The 26362-nt window shown below is 58.8% G+C and overlaps 1 protein-coding gene across 1 annotated transcript; it reads right to left on the bottom strand.

Moving 5' to 3' along the window:
- Positions 1-28: 28 nt before the first annotated feature.
- LOC119512888 (two pore calcium channel protein 2-like) lies at positions 29-25405 on the bottom strand. Its single transcript, XM_037807692.1, is given in 18 exon segments — positions 29-302; positions 1320-1438; positions 1565-1678; positions 3093-3183; positions 3302-3521; positions 5794-5863; positions 6698-6781; positions 7544-7612; positions 8533-8718; positions 9824-9968; positions 16707-16908; positions 18619-18712; positions 18714-18743; positions 19788-19889; positions 20065-20183; positions 20280-20396; positions 23196-23324; positions 25304-25405. Coding segments are annotated over 18 exon segments (2124 nt in total). The 5' UTR covers positions 25391-25405; the 3' UTR covers positions 29-156.
- Positions 25406-26362: the final 957 nt, after the last annotated feature.

Genomic DNA, 26362 nt, shown 5'->3' with positions numbered 1-26362 from the left:
AGGCGTGTGGAGGGGTGTCACGTGCCTGCCCCCCGACCCCCAGCAAGGCAGGGGCGTCCCGGCGAGCAAGGGCTCAGCAGGGGCCCGGCTGGAGAGCGCCCCCGGGGTGCAGACGCTGACAGGCCTCGGCAGCCTGTCTCGGCCTCCAGCTCCGTCTCAGGCGCTGTTTTCAAAGTTGGGGTTCTTCAGATACATGTTGCTGGGCGAGAAGTTCAGGATCTCATCCAGGGAAGGGCCTTCGTCCTCAGGAGCGATTTCAGACTCAAACATCCGCTGTAGCCACGTGTCCACGGTCCTGTACTCTGGGAGGGGGGAGGCAGGGGCCCGTGGAGCCCGCGGCTGCAGCGAAGGAAGACCCTCCTCTCTCCGGGGGACCCCCCCACCGCTCCCTGGCCTCCCTGAAGATGGGAAAGGAGGCAGTGGGGTCCCACACCCGGGGTCTTGGTTTTACCCCTCAGGGCGCCCCAGCCGGGGCCCCCGACATTCAGGCTGGTTGGGGTTTACCTGGCCAGTTGCTAATTCATCATGTCAGGGGCCGAATCACGGCCCCACAAAGACATGCTAGAGTCCTGCCCGGTTCCTGGGATGAGCCCGTCTGTAAGTGGGCCTTCGGGGTTCTGCCAAGACGAGGTCAAATGGAGCCAGGCAGGCCCCCCACCCCCACCCAGGAAGTCTGGGGTCCTCGTGGGCAAAGGGGGAGACAGAAGGAGAAGCGGAGCAGAGGTAGAATCCGAGTCACAGAAGGTGGCAGGCTTCTAACGAGGGCACGGCCTGCCAGCATCATGGTCCGGACAGAACACGCCTGCTGCTTCAGCTGCCGCCTCGATGCCTGTTAGAGGGGCCCCTGCGAACCCAGACTGCTGGGAGGGAACCCCAAGCCCTGGGGATCCGAGGGAGGACAAGAAGTGCATGGCCTCTGTGCACACAGAGCTTCAAGTCCCTGAGGAAGACAGACGGTGGCCTGATGGGCCACAACAATGGACACACAAGATAGGCACACTGGAAGCACGGGAGGGGAGCCGGGCAGCTGCGACCCCTTGGGGCCCAGGAGGCACCCTGGGAAGTGCCGCCGGAGCAGGCACCGGGGGGCCGGGAAGTCGGGGTGAGCCAGGGGAGAAGCAGCCCCGGCCAGGAGGAGCCGGGAGGCCGGCGAGGAAGAGGCCGAGGGGGAGGGAGAAGGCCCCAAAGGCCGGGTGAGGGGCTCGTCTTCCTCCTCGAGGCACGGAAAGCCTCTGCCGGTCGGCTGGGCCTTCTGGAGACGTCCGTGAGGGGACGGACTGGAGGAGGACCCGTCCCAGCTGCGCGTGGTTTGAACTTACTTTTCGAGGCCATCCTGAAGCACAGCCCTTTGAAGGCCTTCCTCTTGTCGCCGTCATCCCCACCGGAGCCGGCATCCCTGGGGTCAGCGTCCCCGCGCGCCCCGTCCTGCACGTCCTCCCTTCGAGGGGGACAGGTGACACGGCCACGGTCAGGCCCAGGGCGTCCCCCGGGAAACTCGGGTTAAGGGGTCGGGGTTTCTGTGGGCCCCGCTGACGGCCTGGGGGACCCCAGGAAAAGCACTCACTCTCGGACCCCCACGCCGAGCTCTTGGATCTTCTTCTCGATAGCAGTCTCCACTTCGCTTTTATCTAGTGAATATGCCACGAAAAATGCCTCCAAGATGAACGCTACGAAAATACTGAGAGAGGGTGAGAGGTAGGGGCGGCCGCGGCCCCGGCCATGGGGTCCTGCACCCCGAGTCACTCGGGCGCAAACGAGAAGGCTTCGGAGCGGGGCGAGAAGAGAGCGGCCTCCTCTCGCGGGTGGGCGCAGCCTGGGCCCCGGGAGGGCCGTCCCTGCACCGGCCTGCTCGCGCCATGGGCGCCCAGGGGACAAGACGGCCCATCTGAAGGGAAAGTTCGGGCCGAATCGTCTCCCCGGGACCAGCTCATCCTCCGCGGCCCCATGTGCTCTAGGAGCGGCTCCCCAGCCGCACGGGAACACGGTAAACACCGCACAGGAGGCGCCGGGGAGGAAAGCTCGGCCGTCCCCTGCCCAGCGACAGCCCAGGGAGCAGGGCCGAGGCCTCCCCTGCCCAGCCCGGAGGCGAGCGGCTGAATCCCCAGAGGGAAGACGGGGGCTCTCGGCCTGGAGGGGGACAGGCAGGTGCCGGAAGCCCCTGTGAGAGCAGAGAGTCCTGACTTCGGGTTTCCTCTCCTGCAAGGTGCCCACTCCGCCTGCCCCCCTGCCCTGTCCTGTGGGGACCGGGCGGTCAGGAAACCGACGAGACGCAGCTCTGGCGCTGGTCTGGCCTGGAGCCCCCGGCTTTCATCAGCGGTGCCCGTGGCACCCATCACAGGCCCTGCCTGGGGAGCAGAGGTGTGGGGTACCTCGCCACCCTGGCACCTTCGGGAGCCACCGTGAGGCCTTTTCCCTCCTTCCCACGCACATTCTGCTCGGACTGCCCAGCAGGCAGGCCCGGCACAGCCACCCTCGCCGCCCTTGCCCGTCCCTCCACCAGGCCCTTCCAGGGTTGCTGGTGGGGGGCTCTCCACAGATTCAGGCACGGGCTCTGGTGGAGGGGTGCACCGAAAACCAGAAACATGCCCCAGCCCAGGCCATGTGAGGAACCGGGAATGAGAACGAGCTCCTCAGGCTGGAAGGGCAGACGGCCCAGCCGCCTCCGCGCATTTGAGAACAGGCCCAGAACCAGCGAAGAGGCAGCACCGGGCGGCCTGTGTCCCTCCGCAGCGGAGAGCTGGGGCCCAGGGCCAGGGCACAGGGGGGTGGCTCCCAGGTGTTGCCAAGGCCCCGTCGTGGGCACAGCTAAGCAGAGGCCATGTGGCAATCCAGAAGGGGACTGAGTCCAGTGAGGGGCGGACTGGCTGAGTCCACAGCTCCCCCGACCCACACGGGCTGTGAGGCTGGGGTCTCCACTGCACAGCAACGTGTGAGGCAAACGACCAGAGGATCGCAGATGTGAACAAAACAGCCCCAGGCTCAGTCCCCAGGGAGGGAGATGCACCCACAGCCCATCCTGGGGCGCAGGAAGAGAAGGGCCAGAGGGGTGGCAAGCTGCGAGCAATGGTGAAGAGGGAGGGGAGAAAACTCACTTCACAACGAGGATGACGACCACGACGTGGAAGGCCACGAAGTACAGCTTTGCCGCCTCGTGGGTCACCAGGGCAAAACCACCTGCCAGGAGTGCCGAGCTAAGGAGCCGAGTCCAGGGGATGCCGGGACCATCCCCCTCTGTGAGGGACCCCCGCTGCCCCCGGCACCCCCGCCGCCCTGGGACCCCCGCCACCCCCAGGAAGGATATCATGCCACTGGTTGACCACCGTGAGCTCCATCAGCACGACGAGGGCCGAGGCGAGGTCGCTGAAGTTGTTCCCGCAGTACCCGTCCCGGGCAAACGCCGAGCCCCTCAGCGCAGGGTTCCCGCACGCCAGGGCCTCGGGCGTGGTGACGTTCAGGCCCCAGAACCGGACTTTGCCGTGGAACAGCTCCATCCCGATGATGGCAAACACGTAGTAGACCACCTAGGATGGGGTGGGGGCGTCAGGTGCAGCCGCACGAAGCCGCAGAGCCCCGGGAGGAACTGGGGGGGACGCCGCAGGGCCTGGTCATGGACCCTGCAAAAGGCACGTCCGGGTCCTGAGCCCGCTTGGGGCAGGGTCTCTGAAGGTGTCGGTGGTTGGGGGGCCACACTAAGGAGGGAGGGTCTTCACTGGGTGTGGCTGGGGTCATCAGCAGAGGATTCCAGTGCGGTCAGTCGGAGCCAGAGGGGAACAGACCCCCCAGGCAGCTTACAGGCGAGTGTGGGGCCCGGCAGCCACGCACCCCGGAGAAGCCGGTTCTCAGACGTAACCCTTTCCTGTGGGTGTGGACCCACCGTAAACGGGATCTCTCTGCGGGGTCACTGCCACGAAGCCGCAGCCCAGGTGACCGAGCCTGGGCTCTAAACCTCCTGGAGCCCTTTATAACAGAGTGAAAGAGAAAAAGCCGCGGGAGCGGCCAGCAGCTGACAGTCGACGGGACAGAGAAGCCGGGAGCGGCCGGGAGCGGCCAGCAGGTGCGTGGCCGTGGGACAGTAACGCCAGGCCGAGGCCGCCGGCAGCCAGCCCCAGAGCGCCACTGTCTGCTGGGAGGAAGCAACGCCTTGACGACGTCTTGACCTTGGACTTTAGCCTCAAAACCGTGAGCCCACGCATTGCTGTCGCTTGAGCCGACCCCTTGCGCAGTGTTTGCCTGAGCAGCCGGGAAACGACACCACCAAGGAACGCCACGGACGGCGGGGGAAACCCGGCTTGACGAGCCCTCGAGGGTGGACTCGCGGCTTCCACGTCTGTGAGAATCGATTCCGGTTGTGTGAGCCGAGGGCCTGCGGCGTTGTGCACGGACGCGGACACCCTGCACCGAGGACGCAGCTCTCCTGCCCCAAGCTTCCAGCCCGGGGAGCAGCTGCTCGTCTTCCCAAAGAGCCAGGAGGGTGACCGTCCCCAGCCGAGAGCTCAGGGCGGAGGGGTCAGCGGCTCGGCCGGGCTCCCAGGGGCCCCACAGCCGAGGGCCTCCTTTCCAGCGACAGAAACCAGAGCTGCTGGGTGGGGGAGAGGCAAATACGCAATAACTAACCGGGCTCCAGGTGAAAATGTGGGGCTCTTACCTCGTTCTTGACACTACAGTAAATCCCAAAGGGATCAAAGGGTTGAATGTAAAATAGAAACCATAAGGAACTAGGAAAAAAACTGGTTAGGAAAAAAACTTCTAAGGATGACATAGAACCCAGAAATTATAAAATAAAAGATCAATATGGATGAGTACATAAAGGTGTGGAACTTTTATACAGTCAGAAAAACAAAACAAAAAGGTCTTTACGTCAACAAACAAGTGGCAGACGAGGAAAAATAATTTCTTATGTACAATTTACCACAGGCCTATTTTTCCTGAGTAAGCAAAAAATTCCTACAAGTCATATAAAAATAAAAGTAACAGAAGAATGGACCAAGGGCGTGAAGGGCTGGTTAAGGATAAATAAGTGTAAGCAACAGAACCGGGAGAAGGCGCCCGGCCTCAGCGATAAGTAAAGAAACAGGCATCAAAACCACCCGCCGTCTCCCCTCTTCCCGTGGGAGGGTGGAATGGAGCTGACTGTTCCGGGAACCTGACATGATGGGGCAGACGGATGGAGAGACGCTGCCCCTTCTATCACTGAGGATATCTGTGGGCACGTGTCCTCGGAGGCAATTTGGCACCATCTACCCAAATCTGGAACACATTTTTCACCCCTTGCCCTAGCAGTTCCACTCTTAGGAATTTACACACATAAACACACCAAGCTACACGTTCAAGATGGCACATCACTGTAAATCTTCTGGAGGAACTGAATTTTTATACTTGTAACAAAAAAAGAAAACCAATGCTCCGTGGTTAAGCGTCCACAAGCCCCACATGGCGTGTGGAATCCGCCCCGCAGCCTGCCGGGGAGGGCTGGGGGCACGTGGGAGCGGACGAGGGGCTGTGTGCTCCTCCGCTGGCAGCACAAGGAGGTGCCAAGGCCCTGGGGGGGCAGAGCCTCAAGACGAGGGGGCCCGAGTCCCCGAGAGCCAGTGAGGAGGAGACCCAGGAGGGGCCAGCCCACTGGAATCTCAGGGCACCTCAACCACTATATGCCCGATGTTTCCAGAAACGACATTTCATCAAAATGCCTGCTAGAAACCTACTGAATCTCACTCACTTGGCCCCCATTTCCCTCCCTTAAAACAGCGCATCGGGAGCTGCCGAGTCGTGCCCGCCGGCCCCGCAGCCGCTCACCAGGACCGGGCCGCCGAAGGTCAGCATCGCGGGGCCGATGTTGATCAAGGTGTTGACGATCACCCGGAACCTAGGAGAGCACGCGGGGCTCGAGCCGGTCCGCGCGTGGTGCCACCCCAGCCCGCGGACGCCCTTTAAATGCCGCCAGCCATCGCCGTCTCGGCTGGGTCAGAAGGGCCGCGGCTGCCAGGCCCTGAGCAGAGCAAGTCGGACTCGGAATAAGCACGAACGGTCATTACCGAGGACTTCGCCAACAAGGCGGAGATGCGGGTCGAGGCCGAGAAGCTGTTCAGACTCATGTTTCCCTCCCACGCCCCCTTTTCCTCCATCAAAATCAAGCCTGTTTTACAGCCATCCTGGGGATTTAAGTTGACCACTGACCATCGTCTGGGGCCGCAGGCGGCTCGTCTGCGCTCCCTGAAAGGAACCTGATCCACCAACACCCGGGGGCCGGGTCACCCAGGCTTCGGGGCCAGACTCCCGGGCTTGTGTCCTGGTTCTGCCGCTTTCAAGCTGTGCATCATCGGGAAGTTACTTAACCTCTCTGAGCTTTCAGTGCCAAGGTCTGGAAGCGGGAGGTGACCAGGTCCCTGCGTTGGGGGCTGTCGGCAGGCCCGGAGGCTGCCAATCGCCACTGTTCAGGCAGGACCTGCACTGAGCAGAGCAGTTGAAGGCTCCGGAGCCACGGAGATCAGAGCCCCTGCCCTCGAGAAGTGGCCCCGTGGGCACTCTCCACCCACCTCCAGAGGCCGCCGTCTCCTCCCTGCCCCCCAGGAACCCCAGCTCGCCCAGACGTTACGTGCTGGGTTCACACTTTGGGGTGCGCACAGCTCTGAGGCAGGAGGGTGTCCCGGGCCCCAGTGCGGGAGCTGCCGACACAGCAGGCCGCCCGGCTCCGCCTCGCCTCTCGATGCTGACCACGACCCTCAGGAGCCGGAGTAGCCTCAGGATCAGGACGACATCCAGGATCCGCTGGCTGTCGTACGCGCTCACTGGAGGAGAACGCGACCACTTAGCCTCCCGTGTCCACAAGCCTCTGGCTCATCCCCCTTGATCCGGGTGTGACTCTCCGTGGTCCTGGGAGCGACTGGCTCTCCTGGGGGCAGGACAATGGTCCCGAGCAACACGGTGTTGAACGCTGGCCGAGCTGGCCAGGCAGCCTGGGCCCCGGCCGTCCCTGCGCCCCCCTCACCCCGGTCCCAGGGCCAAGGAGCTGAGTGGGTCACACGAGGTCCAGGTCACCACCAGGAAGGGGCCGTGGACCCAGCTGCAGAAGCGCAGGTCCCCACAAGCCTGCCCTCCCCAGGCTTGTCCCGAGGTTCCATCAAGCTGTGCCCCCAACACCCTCCCAGCTGCCGCCACAGGGGCCTTCGCGGGGGGCAGTGTCCACAGTGGAGCCAGAGGAGGGTGGAGGGAAGAGGGTGGTGGGCTGGGACCCTAGAATTAGAGGCCACACCCTGCTACAGCTAGATCTCGGGGTGGGCGTGGGGGTCAAAGGTGAAGGGTCAGCCCTGAGGCCAAGGGCCAGTGTTGAGAAGACGACGGGGCAAGTATTTGGGGTGAGAGATGCCTACGAGGTAACCTCAAGTTCAGCTAAATACAAGCACGGCTGGCCAGCCTGGCTTTTAGGGGAGAAGCACCCCTCTCCGAGGCCAGAGACATTCTCTGATTCTCTCGCGTACCCTCCCTCACCCCCAACACCTTGAGGCTCAGGCTACGACATGGGCAGGGGTCCAGGAAGGCCCAGCACTGACCGGACTGCAGGGTGGCGTCGGCCACACTGGCCACCAGGGCTACAGCGATGATCAGCGCGTCGAACCTGGTGGCGGGAAAGCACAGCTGCTGGGCACCGAGGGGACGCAGGACGCTCGGGCACCAGGCCACACGGGCCCCCACCCCATCCCTAATCCAGAGCTGCTGGGCACTGAGGGGACGCAGGACGCTCGGACGCCAGGCCACACGGGCCCCCACCCCAGCCTCTAACGCAGCATCTCATGCGAGGCCAAGCCACGGTCCGGCATAAGACAGATTCCCCTCATTCCCAGAACAGCCCATACGAAGCCCACACGGAACGACTGCGCAATCGTTCTTTGGCCGATCCGATGACTCACGCGAGGGAATTTGCAGGGATCAGCTAATTCCTATCACTTCAAATGTCCTCCAGAGTAAGTACAGACTTTGGCACATTTTCAGAACATAGTATAATTTCCTGGGTATTAATACCACTGAACGCACTGTAGCTTTTTAACTGAAAGGGAACTGCATCGTGATGATACTTTTTTCCCCGACGCCAAAGGACGTCAAAGCCCAGACGCACCAAGCCGTCCCGTGGCCACGGGCGCGGCGTGAGGCACTTCCAGGCCCTCAGAGCGGCTCTGACAGGCGCGGCCTCGAATCGGGCTCCCCTCACGTCATGTCCTGACCCCGCAGCTCCTGGGGTACAGCCTGGAGGTGGTCGGGAAGAGCCGGCCACACACGAGCTTCTGGCCACGAGACCAGGGGCTGAGGAAGGAGCCGCCTCATCGCCTGCAAAGCTCAAAGATCTTTCCAGAACCAAGAGGCTGTGATTCACGATTCTAATTTCAGCTTTCACTAAACCAGATGTTCCTTCCACCCCCAAGGTTCACTATTAAATGCCTGAAAGCTAGAGATGGAGCTCGGAGGAGACAACCGTATTCCCCAAATCCGGGAGCCCCCTCCTCCCCGCAGCCCGCCCCGCCCCGGGACACAAACACTGACCAGTTCCAGAACCGCTTCCTTCCAAAGTAGGCTCTGGGCTCGTACGTGTACAGTTTCAGGAGAACCTCAATCACGTAGAGAGAAAGGAAGAGCCACTCCGCGTGGGAAACGAGGGGGTCTCTCTCATCCAGGGCGATGAACACGGCATTGACCAGAATGACGACGTCGAAAATCCAGACAAAAGCCCTGGCATGAGGGGAAGAGAGAGAAACCCTGTCACTGCGCCTCTGAGGAGGCACCACGAGCCACTCGTCCCGGCCACGAGGGGCACAGGACTCGCACCCCAGGCAACACGCACACTCGCTCCGAATCTTCTAGAAGATTCCAGCATGCAGGGCCCTGGATTTACCCACCTCCTGCTGACACTGGAGCTGCCCTTTGCCCCAGGGAGAAAAGGAGGAAAGAGGGAGAGAGAATAGAGTGGGATTCTCCCAGGTTCCCGTTTACCTGCAATCACGTGAAAGCTTAGGCAGAATCGGGGTGGGGCACAGAGGGGGCTTAGGGTTTAGCACGGGGTTGTCACCCCTGTACAGCTTGTCCCTGGAGAACCAACAGCCTGCACCAAGAAACTCCCCCAAATCCTTTCTTCCTAACGTCCCCAGGCCCCCGAGAGGAAGGAGGAACATGCCAGCTGCTCTCCCTCCACCAGTGCGGGCGGCCGGGGGGCACAGGTGCCCCTCCCAGGTGTACCAGGGGCTTTGGGGAGACAGGGGAGGCCCCCCCAGTGTGCCCTAGGAGGCTGCAGGTGGGGGGACCAGCGGCTGGAGGTAGCCCACAAACACCCACTGCAGTTCAAGGTCGGTGCCAAATAGGGGCCTCCAAAAGGGGTATTTCTCCGCATCACAGGCTGAGTTAGTTTCAAGGCCATTTATAAAACAAAGCAAGAGGCCACCGTGGCCGACAGTGGATAAAAGGATAAATGAATTTTTCTGGAGGTCGTCTACTTGAAAATAACAGAGGTATGCTGTTTAAAAGCCTATGAATAAGTTGTAGAAAACTTTAATTGCCACCTGCCCCCCAAGCGTTCCAGTGACTCTAAGTCCGGGTTCTCACCACGACACTCGCAGGCTCACGGTGCCGTCTGCGACGCTGACCCGGACGGGGCTGGACCCCACAGGGAGCATCGCAGAGGGGAGCGCACTCCAGAAGCCCGTCCTCCCATCCAGAGCCCTTCCCCGGCCTCGCTGGAAGCCGAGAGCAGCGAGCAGGGGCGGGTGGCAGCTGCGACGAGGCAGCACAGAGCCCCGCATCCGTACAGCCGTCCCGAGAGGACGCGCCCCGCCGGACTCGCCTGCGCCGCACGGCCCTTCGCAGGAGGCGGCTCGCTGGGGACGTGTACACACGCGGCGCCCAGGCTCCCAGCGGGTGCTGCCTGAGGCTGGCGGTCACCACCTGGACGTTGAGAAGGTCCGCCAGGCGCAGAAAGTTCGTTTTGTCTGCAAGGCAAAAACGACCCCCCAAATTCATGGCCACTGTGCCCCCGAAGCCCAAAGGGTGAAACGAGTAGCACGGATTCTTGGCCCCTCACCTCACAGGTGAGGCTCTGATGCCTCTAAAGGTGAAGGCCCGGGGCCTGGAGCCGAGAGCAGCCAGCCCTGGAGCCCCCGGCCAGCCCCGTCGGCAACCCCTGAGCGAGCTGGTCAGCAGAGGCCACCCGGCACGGCCGGCCCGGACGGTCCTCGGCTGCCTCCGGCCTGAGCCCCCCACCTGTCCAGCCCCCATGACCTGCCTCTCGGGCCCCACCCTCTCCTCTGCCCCCTCTCGAGAACTCCGCAAACCCCCAGCTTCTACAAGGCACTAGCCCACCAGCCACGCCAAAGGACAGTGGGCGCTTTCTGGACCGATCGCCAGACCCTCCCGGCTGACAGCCAACGTGGGCCCTCTGTGTGCAGGGTCTCGGGCTGTTCTCCACGGCCCCCCACCCCTGTGTGTCATCCACGGCCCCCCACCGCTGCTCCCTCCCGTCGGGCGAGATGCCGACAGCAAGGCACCTGGAGCACTGCCCAAGCCTGTTTGTATGTGAACTTCCTGCAACTACACATAACCTAAAATATCACATAAACGGATGAAATCAGAATGGGCAAAGAGTGTTGTTCTTCTTTGAAAACTCAGTCGAACGTGTTGGGAACTCTAAAGGAAGTTGTGAAAATAAACTGCAGGGGCTCACCAGGTGGAGCCAAGACAACGGTCACACACGGGGCGGGGACTGTAAAAACCTGGAAGATTGTCAGCGCGCAGGGAAACAGCGAGCTCTCCGCTCCAGTTTTCAGAAATAAATCAGGATGGGGCAGGATGGGGCTGGTTTCTGCCAGAACCACTCAAGCCATGCTATGGCCGAGAGAGCCCCTACAGATAATACGTAAACGTGTCCATAAAACATAATTTTTATCACTATGTGCCAGTAAAACTTGATTTACAGAAGCTGGGAGGGGGCAGATTTAGTCCAAGAATGGCAGGAAGAGTCTGCAGACAGTTGCAGATACGTTTCTGGCTCTATGTTCTCTCTGTTGATAATTTGAAGCAGCCTTTTCTTTCCATATTTGTAAGTCTTATGTTTTCCAGCTTAATACTAGGTTTATGTTTAAGCACTTTTAGTACCAATAAAATTCCCATGCTTAGCCCTGGAAATCATAAACTCTTGTAACTGCTGCTCTGGGGGAGAGTGAGGCTGTTCTCAGGGCCATGGTGGCCTCACCTGATGGTGGGTTCTCACCTGATGGGCCTCACCTGTACAGGTGAGCCCTCCGGGAAGCCTGGGCCCCTGAGTGACTTGCTGCTATTAAACCTGCCTTGAAAGCTTTACATCAGCCGTTACCGCCACGTCCTGTGAGTTATAACCTAGAATCCCTAAAAGCCTACAAAACTGCTCGCTGTCTTCCTGGAAACAGCCTTTGCCCTGGGATGACATTTAAGTGGACCCGCTGTCTTGGGAAAGGTGACGTCGGCCGTGTGTGACGCTGTAACCTCACTGGCACTTCTTGCCACATCTGTGGAGCTCTAGTAAAACCTAGGACTCCGATAGAGTCCCTTTTTCAAACTAAATGAGGTTTTGTCTCATTTAGTTTAACAAATAGGATCACGACTCGGTTGACAAACGGAGCTAAAGGCTGAGGACCCCAACCCTCCTACCACGAGGGGCAAATGGAGGTTGGGGACCTCTGGGTGCATCTCGGGGGTCCTGCCTCCGGCCTGAAGGTCACAGGGCCACGAGCCCCCTCTGCTCACCATCTACCAGGCCACCTGCAACAGGGGACGACAATGGCGGGCTTGTCGTTCTGTGGCTCTGCCGAGTTTGGACTTGGTGGAGCCACGTCGGTGTGGATTGAAGAGTTTGCTGGCAGCTGAATTAGCACTTCTGCAGCTCCGTCCTCTCGAGTGAAAGCCTGAGTCTGAGATTTTGATAGACTTGGCATATTAATAAGCTCAAGGTGAGAGGTTTTGCTTTTGGGAGGAGTCTGAGGGAGGCAGAGCAGGGAACAACTCAGCAAAATGCCCAGTTTAACTGTTTAAAGCAAACACCACGCATGCCTCAAATTCTGAATGGAGACTTAAAGAGTCTCCCCAAATTGAGAAATCACGGCAAATTCCTTATGCTCTAAATGTGCAATCCTTTGAAAATTAAATTGCCTACCCGACCAGAAACAGTCATCAGGCTGGAGGAATAAAGGAATTTTAACCTCAATGATCTTTTTTTTTTAAAACAAAATCCATGCACAGATGCGTTAGATATGCCAAAGGAATTATGTCACCTCCTTGACATGCTGCCTTACCAGATAAAACCCTAAGTTGCCAAACTGGTTGATAAAGCCATAAAGCCTGCCCCCAAAAGTATAAGTTATGTAAAAACAGCACAATATTAATTTAAATAGTATTTATAGGCTCTAATTCTTTAAGCAAATCAGATGGGAACCAAGGAATTCTAACTTTAATGTTCTTAGTCTCTCTACAGACTAAAAAATAAAGAAAAGATATGTAACTCAACAAAAGGCCAGCAATTAGTTGCAAAAGGGGGAGAGGGGACAAGCCTAAATTATTTTCTTTGGTAAAAAGATACATTTTAAAAACAGGTTACAAATTAAAGTTGTTAACTATGAATTAAAATGTCATAAAATTGCTTCATAAATTAAATAAAAATAATTTTAAGATTTAATCCAAATTTATTTAATGTTCCCAATAAAGGCAAACTAATAAATTAAGTTGTTTTGTGAATTTAGGGTTTAAAAAGTGGCTTCATGTCTTTTTCCTGTTTTATCCAATGTAAATACCAAATGGTATTTTAGTTCATGCAAGATTTTTTTTTTCTAAAGGGGCTAAACCGTCTGGGCCTTCCCACACCGCTTGCCTCGTCTCATCGGGGGGCTGCACTCTGACCTCAGCTAACATGGGGCCGTCCACACGCACAAGGAGGGGTCTAGAACTGTGTGGCATGATTTATAGTGCGTGATGATTTAAAGCCTTCTAAACTGGCTCGTGTAAACCTCACACCATCAATGTTGGAAACCACACGGCCTTGCAGAGTTACCACTCAAACCCTGAAACAGCATTCAGGGGTCACACTTCTCCCCCGAGTCCTTAGTGGTGACACTGACACGACTGAATTAGTGTTTCTAAAATTCCACATCGACCTTGGGACTTCGGAGCAGTAGATACGGAGACAACTAGCCAATAATGTGCACTGACTCGGAGACCTCTGGGGAATTAAAATTAAATGTCTCATGTATAAATACATTTGTTCTTCCTGATGCCCAAATTAAAATAGTATATACATATACTATAGATTATACAGACTGTCTTATAATGTACTTGATAACCTTAATTTTGCTAAAAACTCGAGTTTTCCGGCTTTGAATTACATTGTCACTTCAGCTCACTGATTGGCATGACTATCCGCGTGTGTCTGTAACAAATCACATTTGTGTTAACATAAAAACCCAGAACGGTTCCATCCTGTTTTCCACAGGAGGCGCAGAAGGTTGGTTTTTGCCATCTCTGAATCCTGCCAGGTGGGAGAGTCAGGCATTTCCCGCCATTTCCCATCATCTCCCATCACTTCCCAGCATCTCCCACCATCTCTCACCATCTCCCGCCATCTCTCACCATCTCCCGCCATCTCTCACCATCTCTCACCATCTCCCGCCATCTCTCACCATCTCCCGCCATCTCTCACCATCTCTCACCATCTCCCGCCATCTCTCACCATCTCTCACCATCTCCCGCCATCTCTCACCATTTCCCGCCATCTCTCACCATCTCTCACCATCTCCTGCCATTTCCCGCCATCTTTCACCATCTCTCACCATCTCCCGCCATCTCTCACCATCTCTCGCCATCTCTCACCATCTCTCACCATCTCCCGCCATCTCTCACCATTTCCCGCCATCCTCTCACCATTTCTTGCCATCTCTCACCATCTCTTGCCATCTCTCACCATCTCCCGCCATCTCTCACCATCTCTCGCCATTTCCCACCATCTGTCACCATTTCCCGCCATCTCTCACCATCTCTCACCATCTCCCGCCATCTCTCACCATCTCCCGCCATCTCTCACCATCTCTCGCCATCTCCCGCCATCTCTCACCATCTCTCACCATCTCCCGCCATCTCTCACCATCTCCCGCCATCTCCTGCCATCTCTCGCCATCTCCCGCCATCTCTCGCCATCTCTCGCCATCTCTCGCCATCTCTCACCATCTCTCGCCATCTCCCGCCATCTCTCACCATCTCTCACCATCTCCCGCCATTTCCTGCCATCTCTCACCATCTCTCACCATCTCTCACCATCTCTCACCATCTCTCACCATTTCCCGCCATCTCTCACCATCTCTCACCATCTCCCACCATCTCTCACCATTTCCCGCCATGCCACACTTACGCTGGCTTCCATCTCCTTCGGCCAACAGTGTCCACTGACGAGCCCCCAGAGGAGCGGAGGCGCCGTGTGGTCCTCCTCTCCTGCCCACCCCTGCCTCGTCACCAGGCTCCCGGCCCCCCTGCCACGGGCAGGTCCCTCGAGCCACCTCTCAGATGTCGCCCCCTCCGGGACCACAGCCCAGACGCAGGCAGGACCCGCTGTGGGCGGCCTTTCGGCCCATCTCCACGGCCCTCGCCAGGAGGGAGTTCCTCCTGCCTCTTGCTCGTCTGGACCACAGACGGGACACCGCAGCCGACGGGCAGCGCCCGGGATGCTCAGTGAGTGTGGGATGCGCCGAACATCCACCCCACGCCCAGTGCCGTCAGAGCAGCCGGAGGCGCCACCGCAGCATGGAAAAGGCCGCGACACCACTAAAGCAGCTCCTCGCCCGTGGGAGACACTGAGCAGGGAAACCCCGTTCCCGTGAGCACGTCCCGTGGCGGCATCCCTCCTGGAGGACAGAAGGTGCCCCATGAGAGGACACCACAGGGCCCTAACACCTCCCCCCTGGTCTGGGGACAGCTCACCCTTTAACAACAAACCAGAGATGGGCTTTCCAGAACCCGTCACCAAGAAAGCCCGCGAGGCCCCGAGGATTCCTCAGCACTGCCACGGTCCGGAGCCGTGAGACCTCAGGGGGGACCTCGCAAACACAGAGTGGCTGACATTTGGGAGCAGCTGGACTAAAGGGGCCGCACGCCACCCCGGATTGTTGGAGTGGGGCATCTAAGGGGCCACGGCCCACCTCTCTCCTGGGCGGGCTGGAACACGGCTGCTCCAACGTGATCCCCTCACTGGCACTGGCCCCGCCGGCTCCCCACCCCCTGTGAGATAAGGACTGAAAACTTAGAGGCTTTACAGCAATCGGCGGGGGAATTTCATGTCTGTTAAGAGTAAAAATGGAAAATTGGGACCATCTCTGCATGTGTTTTTTATTTCATTCCCTAGTTATTCATTTTTATTGTATTTTACAGTGAAACACAGTCCATGGCAGACTGGAAATGTAAACGTGTCACCACACAACTCGAGAAGCCTCTGCACTAAAGGGAGCCCCACAGGGCTCGGGGTGCCGTCCGCCCCCACGGTGGCTGCCATTAGTGGGGCGTGCAGGAGCTGGATGTGGCGAGTCCCTGCCAGCCCCTCACGGAGGCACAAAAGCCCGACAGACACTCAGCAGCGGGACACGGGGTGACTGAGGGGTGCTGCTGGGGTCCCGTGGGCTTGGGCAAGGGCGTCTTCCACCTCGAACCAAAACCCTGATGGCAAGACGTCGGCCTGCCCATGGCACGGCGCCTTGCTGCAGCGTGCCTTTTCCTGCCGGGACAGAGTTCACTTTTCACTTAAGTTCCAGGGAATCCTGTCATTTCCTTCCCCTCACACGCAGGGAAGTGTAATGAAACCCACAACTCTGCTGAGCTCGGTGATAAACCCAGGGTCATCGTCACTTAATTTGGGAGAGTCTTTGTCTCATTTAAATCAACAGTTACTTATAATCTCACTGTCTGATCAACCCACTGTATTTGTTAATCTAGACTTTTCCTGGAACTGGTGAAATGCTGGAATTCTAGTTTGGGGCATATTTCAGTCACCTCATATTATTCCATGTTGCTGCCTCGTCTTCACAGTTGCTTTTTAATGTCTCCAAAATTCCCGGTAAGCAACTATCAGAATTTGGGGCAGTTTTGCGTGAGGTTATTGCATGGAGTCAGATGGCTGCTGCCACATTCTAGCTGTGCAGCCTCGGGAAAATTAATTAAGCTCTCTGAGTCTCAGTTTCCTTATCAACAAGTGAGGGTAACAAAACACCCAGCTTGGTGAGTCGGAGAGAAGGTTACCTCAACACAATGCACAGAAAACAATCACACGATGCCTGGATCGGGATAAGCCTTACTGAGGATTGCTGTCAACCACAAACACACGAATCTTTGGGTCATTTTCAACTCATCACTTTCAAATACTAAACGCAACTGAGACAGACGCATATGGCTCTTTTCCAATTTTTAGACACTATCCAAAGGCAGAATCCACAGGGGGTGGACTGTGTCTCCAAGTAAGAGTTCCGGAAGCTCACTACACCCCAACACTCGTGGCGAGACATAAACCAGCAGCGTCTGGCCAGAGCACAGCGGGAGGACGTGAACCTCACCATCGTGGCATAAGGGGTGCAGTATACCTTTGTACTTGCCGATTTAAACAAACAGCAGTCCCTCCGTGTCTACCCCACCCCTGCCCACGCCGAGAAGCCCCTGCTGAGTCCTCGTACCCACGTGCCCCTTCCGGCCGTCCTCGCACGTCCTCAGCAGCAGCTCCAGGTGGGGCCCGCGCAGGTGCGGTGCCACGGCCCTCACCAGCCGCCTCCACGTCGCCTCCGGCACCACGAACTCCGCACCCACCTGGACCTTCGGGATGTTGAAAGCCGCCATCATCTTGTGACGTTTCAGGTAGGCCAGCTTGCGAATCTCATTCTTGAAAAACAGAATTTAGATTTTTAAGAGAAAGATTCAGGAAAGCCTCGTTTCTCTACCGCCGAACATTTCCAGGTAACCCAGGAGCCAAGGAAAACCCGCTGGCAGGTCTCCAGGCACCCGGGCCGGCTCCAGGCGTCTGAGCAGAACCCAAATCAGCGGGTTCAAATGTGGGCGCCCAGGAAGGAGGGTCTGCTGGCAGAAAACGGGGCATCAGGAGGCGGGCAGCTCCGAACACCACTTCGCCACGCAGGGGAGCTTCAGGAAAGGAAGGAAATTGGAGAGAAAGAGACCAAAGCGAGGGGACAGCAGAGAGGCCACTGAGCCTGTCGGGAGAGAGGGAGCAGAGCCAGGGCAGCGGAGCAGGGCCGGAAGCAGTCGGGAAGGCAGCAGAGCCTCCGGGGGAGCAGCCGGGCCCGGCCACGCCGGCCAGACGTCGGGGAGCGGGGCGGTCACCTGGGTCCCCACCTCCAGGCCGCCCCTCTGCTCCCCGGCCGTCGCCCGGTGTCTCGCCCAGCTGGACGGTAGATCCCTAAGGGAAGGGCTGTGCCCTCGACGGTGCCAACACACAGCCCCTCTCTCCCATCCGCCAACGGCTCCACGGAACCGAAGCTTAATCCCCAAAGAGTCACCAAAACAGACACACCCTCAGGGCAGGCGGGAGCGGAGCAGCGTTGTGCCCAGGGTGAGAGAGAGGACGGGCACCCCGGCCACTGTGGACGGCCTCGTGACGGGAGGCCAAGGGCGGGGGGAGGCCTGGCCTTGGGGTCCCACGGTGCCCGGACTCCTGGGGGCCTGGAGATGGGCACACGCCCAAAGAGGATCCACCCCCACCCCTCTCCTTTAAGAGCTGCAATGTTTGTTTTCCCCACTTCCCACTTGCCCCCTGGTGGGAAACATCCTTGAGCTGTGAAAAATCCAAAACGGATCCAAAAGGCTGAAGAATCCACAGCCGAAAGGCCGCGTCTGTCCTTAAGTAGAAGCCTCCCTTGCAGAATGGTCCCTGTGTGAGTGTGGGTCTGAGTAGGGTGGCCGTGCGGGGATGGGCGACGACACGTCTGAGGCGTCGGGAGATTCCAGGCCACCAGGAGAACGCCCTCTGTCCCCACACTGGGAGCTCTGCCCAGCCAGCACTTCCAGGAAGCCCCAAGCCTCAGTCCGATGGACACCAGGACAAAAGCCGTGGCTCCAAGAAGTTCCTGTGTCTGCACGAGGGGGGCAGCTGGATCCTCGGGTCCAGCCCCAAGAGCCCGTCACATGCAGATTCTTTCCAGGAGCCATTTGGGGAGTTGAGGGCAAGGAGCAAAGCCAGAACCTGGGCTGAGACCCTGCCCCGCATCTCCTCAGACCCATCACCAAGGACCCCCACCCACGCAGCAGAGGGGGCTGAGCACCAAACAGGCTTTCAGAGCTACTGAAGGGCACCCTAAAACATGAAGCAAGTGTGGCACCAGGCTGCCTGCACCGCATCCACCCCGTGCCCGCCCCACGCCCACCCTGTGTCCACCCCATGTCCATCCTGTGCCCACCGTGTCCACCCCACATCCACCCGTGTCTACATGTCCACCCCAAGCCTGCCCCGCATCCACCCCACATCCTCCCATGTCCCCCTCGTCCACCCCACATCCAGCCCCTTGAACACCCCACATCCGGCCTGCATCCAGCCCCACATCCACTCGCGTCTACCTGCGTCCACCCCGTGCACGCTACCTTCAAGTGCTTCCTGTAACTGTTGTAGACGACAGCCAGGAAGACAGACATGAAGATGTAGGTGTTGACGCTGACATAGGTGATGAAGTAGAGAATACCAGCGGCTGGCGTTGTATGCGGGCATCCTGGAAGGAGAGAATCAGGTGACCCACGCTGCACACACAGGGACCCCAGCTGAGGCACAAGGCCCCGCGAAACCGTCCCTCACGCGAATCCCCCCCTCGTGGGCAGCCCCGGAGCGAGAAGCCACCCCCTCCCCACGGCTGGCGGCCGGCCCAGTTCCTCCCTAAGTTCCCAACGCCTTGGCGAGGCTCCGATGCCCAGCAGCTGTGGCCAGGGCCCCCCAGGCCTCTGTCAAGGGGGCCAGGCAGGAGCGCCATGGCCTGGGTGACGGAAGGACTCACAGGTGTGGCTTGGGTCCGCCCTCGGGACCCTGTGGGGACACGGGACTGCCTCAGCAGGGGACAGGGACGGCGCGAATGAAAGGGGCACTTGGAGGCATCCCACCAGGACGAGAGGCTCAGGTCAGGCGTGCGCTCCCCCCACCCTGATGGCAACAGGGGTGCTGGCCCCGGGAAGGCGAGGGGGGTGGAACTTTGTGAGCAGCCGCATGGACCGAGGTGGCCCAATGGCCCTCCATGGAACCAGAAAGGAAAAGGGCCCTCTGGGAGCATCTCGAGAGGGGCTGTGGGTGGACATGTGAGTCAGAGCTCTGTCCATACTGCAGGCCTGCAGGGCTGAGTAATCACATCCCCCGGAGAAGGGAAGCCCGCAGCCCCAGGCCGTGCCCCCCAGTCAAGCACTCGGGAAAGGCTCAGCAAGATGGCGATGAGACCCCCTGGGTTCCTGGGCTTTGCCTCGCTCTGACCCAGCAGAACCCCACCTGGTGCCTGGGAGCCCCCGCCACCACCTCTCTACTAAGACGGCTTCGGCACGTGCATTCGAGACACAGAAAACCCTCTGATGGAAAGGGAGCTCGGAGATTTAAGAGCTGGCTCTCAAGAGCTGCCTCCTGTTACTTTTGATTTTGGAAGAACTCATCTGTCAATTTAGTTTTAAACAGATGGGGCAGGCTGGCCTTGGGGTAGGAATTTTGTATCCTTCAATATTTTATGAGGGTGAGGGCATGGCCGCCTGAGAACCGCGGAGCCACCGGGCCGCAGACGCACATGACGTCAGGGCTGTTGGCAGTGGCCACCAGCACGTAGAGCTCAAAGGCTATCTCCAGGATGCTCGTGAAGTAGGGGGATCCTTCCAACGTCTTCAGACCCCTTCAGAGGACAAAGGTAAAAGTCAAAAGCCCTCACTCATTAGTTCAGTGCTTTCTGATACCCACTTCCCCTTCTGAGGCCCTCTTGAGGTCAGCGAGGAAGACGGAGCCGGCCGCCCTCGGGGGAGCCCACGTGTGGGAGAAGCACAGGGGGGGCCCCCGGGGAAGCCACGCACCTGCCCCCAAAGAGCTTCCAGGCCACGAGGGAGAACACCAGCACACTGAACACAAACAGGAGAAAGACGCACAGGATGTCAGGCAGGGCGTTCCGGATGCTTCGGAGAGCTCTCCGGATCTGCGGAAACAAAATGTGATTCCACTGAGAAGAAATCAGCTCGTTTCTTGCAAAAACAAAAACCATCCCGTGGTGTGCCCCAAACCCAACCCTCACCTGACGGCTGTCAGGGAAGTTAATCAGGAAGACGGGCCTCAGGGCTCTGGACCATCGGATGCTGCGGACACCGGTGGTGGCCAAGGACCTGTGGATGACCAGGTCCACCAAGGTCAGCTGTGGGAGACACAGCCTGGAGGTCAGTGCCAGGCGGGCAAGGACAGAGCAAGGGCCGCAGTGGGTGCTTCCTGACCGACCCAGAGGAGGGTGGCGCTGGTTGGAGGAAAAAGCAGGTTTTACAGACAGCACAGTGCCAGTTCTGTGACACACTGACAGCAGCTGGCATTCCAGTGCTTACTAGTGCCCTGCAAATACCCAGTACCTCCCGTGGGTCACGGCATTTTCTCTCGCCACTGCCGAGCTGGGCACTGTTCCTGTGCATGGGGACGCTTGGGGCCCAGAGAGGGTGAACGCCCCGTCCCAGCCACACAGCTGGGAAGAGCCAGGCCCGGCCCGGGAGCGCACCGGCTGCTTCCACGCCCGCCTCAACTTGTCGTCCATCTGACCTGAGAAAGAGGCTGTGAAGCCCAGTGACAGCAGTGCAGATATTCAGAAAACGAAATCCTTATTATTCCTTACTAATGTCAGGTTTGTGATCAGCTGAGGACAGGGCCAAAGAAGGGCCAGTGAATTACAGAAATATGTAATATAAAAGAATCACCTCCATCAGCAAAAGCATTCATTCTTTGGCGTCAAGGCACTGAGGTCCACCGGGACCCCTCCCCTCGAGGAGCCCCAGCACAGGGGGCTGTGGAGCCAGTGGGGTTGTCCCAGGGCAGCAGAGAAGAGGCAGTGAGGGCTACGACACCCCTGGAGGCTTCCCGGAGGAGGCAATCCTTGGGGTAAGCATAAAGCAAAGATGGAGCTTAAAATAATAAAAGTCAGGAAGTCCAGGAGCCCGGGCAGCAGGCCTTCCCTGCAGGAATACAGGCACTGTCCGGAGCAGACGGCTGCGGCACGCGTGGGCAGCGGAGGGCCCTGGGGGAGGGCGGCAGGGAGCAGGAGGTGACAAGGACGGGTGGCAGGCGGCTTTGCTGGCCAGCCCAGGGGCGTGGGGAGCCATGGAAGTCTTCACACGAGGGCAGACGCTGGACGCAGGGCAGGCCGGAATGGGACAGGCTGTATCCCGGCTGGGATCCCGCCTCGCGCTCTGTTCTGGCTCCAGGGAGAGCGGAGGGCAGGACGGAGGGGCCTCACCAGCCCGCGGCCCAGCGGGAAACCGGGAGGAGAGGCGGCGAGTTCTACATCAGGCGGCTGCGGGGACCCAGGCAAGGCCAGGGGCAAGGTCGGGGGTGGGGGGTGCTCTGCAGGTAAGGGGGGGGGTCACAGGAGGCCCCAGGGGAGGCATCACAGTGCCAGGGCCGACCCGCAGGGAGGGGTCCCGAGGCGGCCCCTGGCTGAAGCACGGGCAGGGCGGGGGGTCCGGGGAAGTGAGGCCGGGGGCTCCAGGGCCTCAGCGGGACGGGGGCTCCCCGTGCAATCAGCAGGAAAGGGCCGCGGGAGGGAGTGAGGCTGGGCGCCCACGTCTGAGGGGTTTGAGAGGCGCCCGGGGCTGCTGCTTCTGGGCGCCGGGTGGGTGTTTCAGGAGAGAGGGGCCATGGGGGGGCCTCAGGGAGGGGCCGGGCCTGGGGGCACAGAAAGGGGCTGGGGAAAGAGGCTCGGGGGTACCGCGCAGGGAGGTCAGCACAAGGCCGTCCTGTTTTAGACACTGCGTGGTTGGGTTTCTCTTTCTTTCAAAAACCAGACCCCTCCTCCTTTTTCCTATCACAACCAAAAAGTGAAGGTGTTTGAAAAATGGGACCAGCGCGAGCCGCGGCCTCTCCTGGGGCTCGGGAGTTTGGGCAAGAAACGGAAGGGACCGTGGGCCGGGGCGGCCGTCGGGGGCCTCGAACGCTGTGCGCGGATCCGGCCCACAGTGGGGGCGGCATGGCAGGCGGGAGGGGGCTGCCCCGGTGGGGCTGGGGGTGACCTTGCGGGGACGGCAGGGGCGGACCAGCTCGGGGCCCTCCCTCCACAGGGGCCGCGGAAGCCCCGAGAATGGAGAAGAGGCAGGCAGGAGGGGCAGAGGAGGCCGAGGCTGGGCAGGGGGGACCCACGCTTCCGCTGATCACACAGTGCCCCCCACTGATCCCCAAACCCCCTGCCCCGCACAGAAGCATCGCCCTGCCCGGCTGGACCCCTTGGCCTCCGTCCTTCCAGACGGCCCCAGGAACGGGAACATCCCTCCTAACTGGTAACAAACGTTTGGCCACCTGTAGCCTCACCGCCCTTTTGACTTAACAGGTGAGAAGCCTCTCGCCTCGAGAACGGACACACGCGTCTCCACAGCACGGTAAAGGGCTGCACGGGTCGAGTTCATTTAACACAGCCGTGGTCTGGAGATTAACTCGTTTCCAATAGTTCAATATTACGAACAGCTCAGCCCCAGCTCCCTGGAAGGGAAGTGCTGGGTGCAGGGGCCTGCCCACTGCAGGCTTTGGGAAGGAGCCCCCAGCAGCACCCCCAATACACAGGAGGACCTCGGGGGGCCTGTTTTCTCTTGACCTCGCTGACGCTGCTTCAGAGGCAGGGCAGGGGTCTGGCGCTGCTGTAGTGTGGGGCCCTCAGCGGGGCCACGCACGTCCATGTCAGCCGCTGGAATTCCTTCTTCTATGAGCTGCCTCCACGGATTTTTCGGCACACGTTTTCTACTGGGGTGTCTCTTTTTCCCTCTAAACTGAAGTGCTCCCAGTCTGTCACCCCGTGCACACCATCCAAGTTTTGCCGTATTGGGTCTTCAGGGAGTGGTTCGGTGCCGTTTTGGCTATAGCACCTGCTACGCAACACCCGCTGCTTTAACAGAGTCGAGCCTCCCGAGCCCTCTTCTCTCCTGCTCTCGTGACCCCCAACTCCTGACGCCCCTCAGCGGACACTCACCGCAATGGTCACCATGATGCAGATGTTTTTCGTGTCCTTCCAGAAAACCATCTGAGGAGTGACTTTGGCATAATGTACGGGTCTCCCAAAGAAAGCCAGCAGGCAGAGAACTTCGGCGATGGCAGTGGCCTGCCCCCGGAAGACACAGGGAAGCCGGTCACCACCCGGCCATCGGACGCTGGGCTTCCGCCCGCAGGCCCACCCCACCACCCCCCACTGAGAATTAGCAACGTCGTTTAATTAAACCGAAAGTTGCCGCAGAATTTGCTGGTTGGAACAGTGTCTTCCTCCTAAGAGCAAGTGTGCCGCTGGGCCGTGGATTCCGTGCCCCATCCTGGCAGGGACCCAGGAAACACCTGGCCCCGGAAAAGGGCAGGTCTGTGATCTGGAACAGGTCCTGCTGGAAGCAGCACTGCCGGCTCCGGGACGGGACAACCCACCAAGCATGCCAAGCGAGGTTTGCCCGTAACGGCTCTGCCGCAGCACTGGGAGAGGGGGGCCAAGGCGCCAGGAGGCAGGAAAGGGGCAACTTGGCTTAGGCCGGGAGGAGGGAGGGTCTGGAGGGAGGAGCCCGGCTCCCCGAGGGACAGGGAGCGGGTGGCCCAGCCCTGCTGCCCCGGCCCCGGACCCCAGAGGTTACTGGTGGCATCTTCACCGTGCACAGCGTGGTGGCCCACACCTCCGCTTTCCACACCCCTGTGTGGGGTCTTCCATGGGGACACCAGGCTGGGACCACTGGGTCGTGGGCATAGGCTACACAAGCAGAGGCTCGGCAGGGCTGCCCGCTGGGGTGTCCTGCCCGGGCGCAGCCCCCCTGGGAGAAGCCTGGGCCGTGTGGAGAGGCCACGTGGGAGAGGGCGGGAGGGCTGTCTCGAGTGGTCCAGCCTCAGACACCCACTGAACTCACAGATACCGACGGCCCCTGTACCAGCCCCTGAGCCAAGAAACCACTCGGGCTTCACGGCAGATAATAAAAGGCTGCTGCTGTACGTAAGGCCGGGGTTCAGCAAACTTCTTCTGTTCCAGGGCCAGGGAGCAAACAGCCTCGGCTCGGTGGGCTGCACAGACCCCTGGCAGCTACTCGGTTTTGTCGTTGTAGCTCAGAAGCTGCCACAGGCAGTATCTCAACAAACAAGTGGGGCTGTGCAGCGAAAAACTTCATTTATGGATGCCAAAACTTGAATTTCACATAATTTTCATGTGTCACAAAATATTAATCTCCTTTTGAATCTCTTTCAACCGTTTGAAAATGTGAAACCCATTCTTGGTTCTCAGGCCACACACAGGCTGCTGGGGAGCCCCACAGGCTGGGTGTGCTGAGCCCTGTTACACGCATCTGAGGTTTGGGGTGCCTTGTCACACAGCAATTGATAATGGGGACATGGGAGAAGACAGCGAGGGTCTGTGTGGGGGTTCCAGCAGAACTTGGAAATGAGCCAGCCTGGGGCACACGGCCCAGCTCAGCCCTGGCTGCTGAGCGATCGTGGGCTGGACGCTCAGCTTCCTCGTCTGTTAAACTGGGGTGACGACAGTGACACATCCATCCAGGGTCACTGAGAGGTTTGAAAGAACACCCACAAAGCCTCAGGATGCCCCAAGTGAGCCCTGAGCCATGGGGGGCGGTGAGACAGAGGAGATGGGGGGCATCTACCAGAGAAAAGGGGGGCATCTACTCTTAGGGACAACCATCTCTGCCAGCTGGTTGATCTGATTATTACCCGACGTCACACATGGTCGGTTACTGGACACCAATAAATACCGTAATGATTTACGACTCTCAAAAAGCTGGAAACTTGGCAGGTGCAAACAAGTCACACACTACACTATATAATAACATTCTCTGTTTGACACAAAATAAATATGCTTTTAAAATCTCATTTGGACCATCTCTATCAGATTTTTGCTTGTGTGCACAGAACCAAAACTTCCATTTAAAATGCCTTAATATTTGAAGCATGGGTCAGTGAATAAACAAAACTCTTCCAATCCCCAGCAAAAAGAATAAAATCAAATTCACATTTGTTGAAATTTGAGAAAAAAATAGAAGACGCCTGGGGACCCCTCACCTCTGACAAACTCTATCTGCTGTTTCGCTGTTAAACGCTTACCAGGAAAGGGAGTGGAAACAGCACAGGCTCCTCAAACAGGGCAAGAGAAAGGTCTAGAAAAATAAAGAAGTATATGGCTGCTCGCATTGTCCAGTGGTTATAAAAGTAGTAAAGTCTGCAGAGAAAAAAATAAAGGCAGTTATAAACTTATAAACAAGGAGCAAGTGTGAAGCAGCTCGGAGACTTCTCTTTATAAGACAAATGCTGAGTAAAATAAAGAAGTTCTGGCTGTGGTCATATTTCCTCGAACTTCTAGGAAGCAGGGGCCGTCACTAACTCAATCTCATGCTCTAAAACACTCTTTCAACAACAAGAAAATCACGACTATTATCCCATTTCCAAGCACCGGGTCTGGATGGCCATGAGCTAGCATCAGGGCCTCCTCGTGGGGCAATGAAAGAGGACACTTCTCAGGAGCGAGACGGTGATGGGCACAGCATCGGCCTCGGGGAGGGTCCTCTTGCCATGCAGCGTGGCCGCCCAACCCGTTTGCAGAGTCTGTCAGCTCGTCTTAAGATGGGGGACCAGAAGGCAACTGGTGTTCATGCCATGCTCTTCCTAGAGCAGGAGCATCCCCCAAACTTGCTTCTGGAGGCACGACGCTCAGCCTTGGAGATGAGGGATGTTTTCTCCTGATCCTGAGCCAAATCCTTGGTCTCAGTTCAGCCCCTCGGGTGGTAGAGAACAAGCTCGTTCCCACACACGTGCACACAGAAACAAGTTGTGGATCGTGTTAAAAGGCCACAGGAAGGACAAAGGCTTCTCCTCACCTCAGACGGCGCTAAGAGGACAGGTGGGTCTGTGTTTAATCACCTGACAGCCTGCGGTGAAATCTCGAACGGGACGTTCCTGTTGTACTGGGCATCGGACGTGTAGGCCGCGGCCAGGAGCAGGTCCTGCGCACGTCGGGGAGGGACAGGAGGGCGGTGGGCAGCGGGGTACGCGGGCAGCACCCTCCCTCCCCTCTGACCACCGACCCTTCCCACGGAGGGGGCCGCTGTCAGCAGTCCAGGGGTGCACGTCTCCCGAGAGAAGCCCTGGGCGCTGAGGACCCCACGG

This window comes from Choloepus didactylus, chromosome 17 (genome assembly GCF_015220235.1).
Source record: "Choloepus didactylus isolate mChoDid1 chromosome 17, mChoDid1.pri, whole genome shotgun sequence".
Taxonomy (NCBI): domain Eukaryota; kingdom Metazoa; phylum Chordata; class Mammalia; order Pilosa; family Megalonychidae; genus Choloepus; species Choloepus didactylus.
This window is presented reverse-complemented; position numbering and strand designations above follow the sequence as displayed.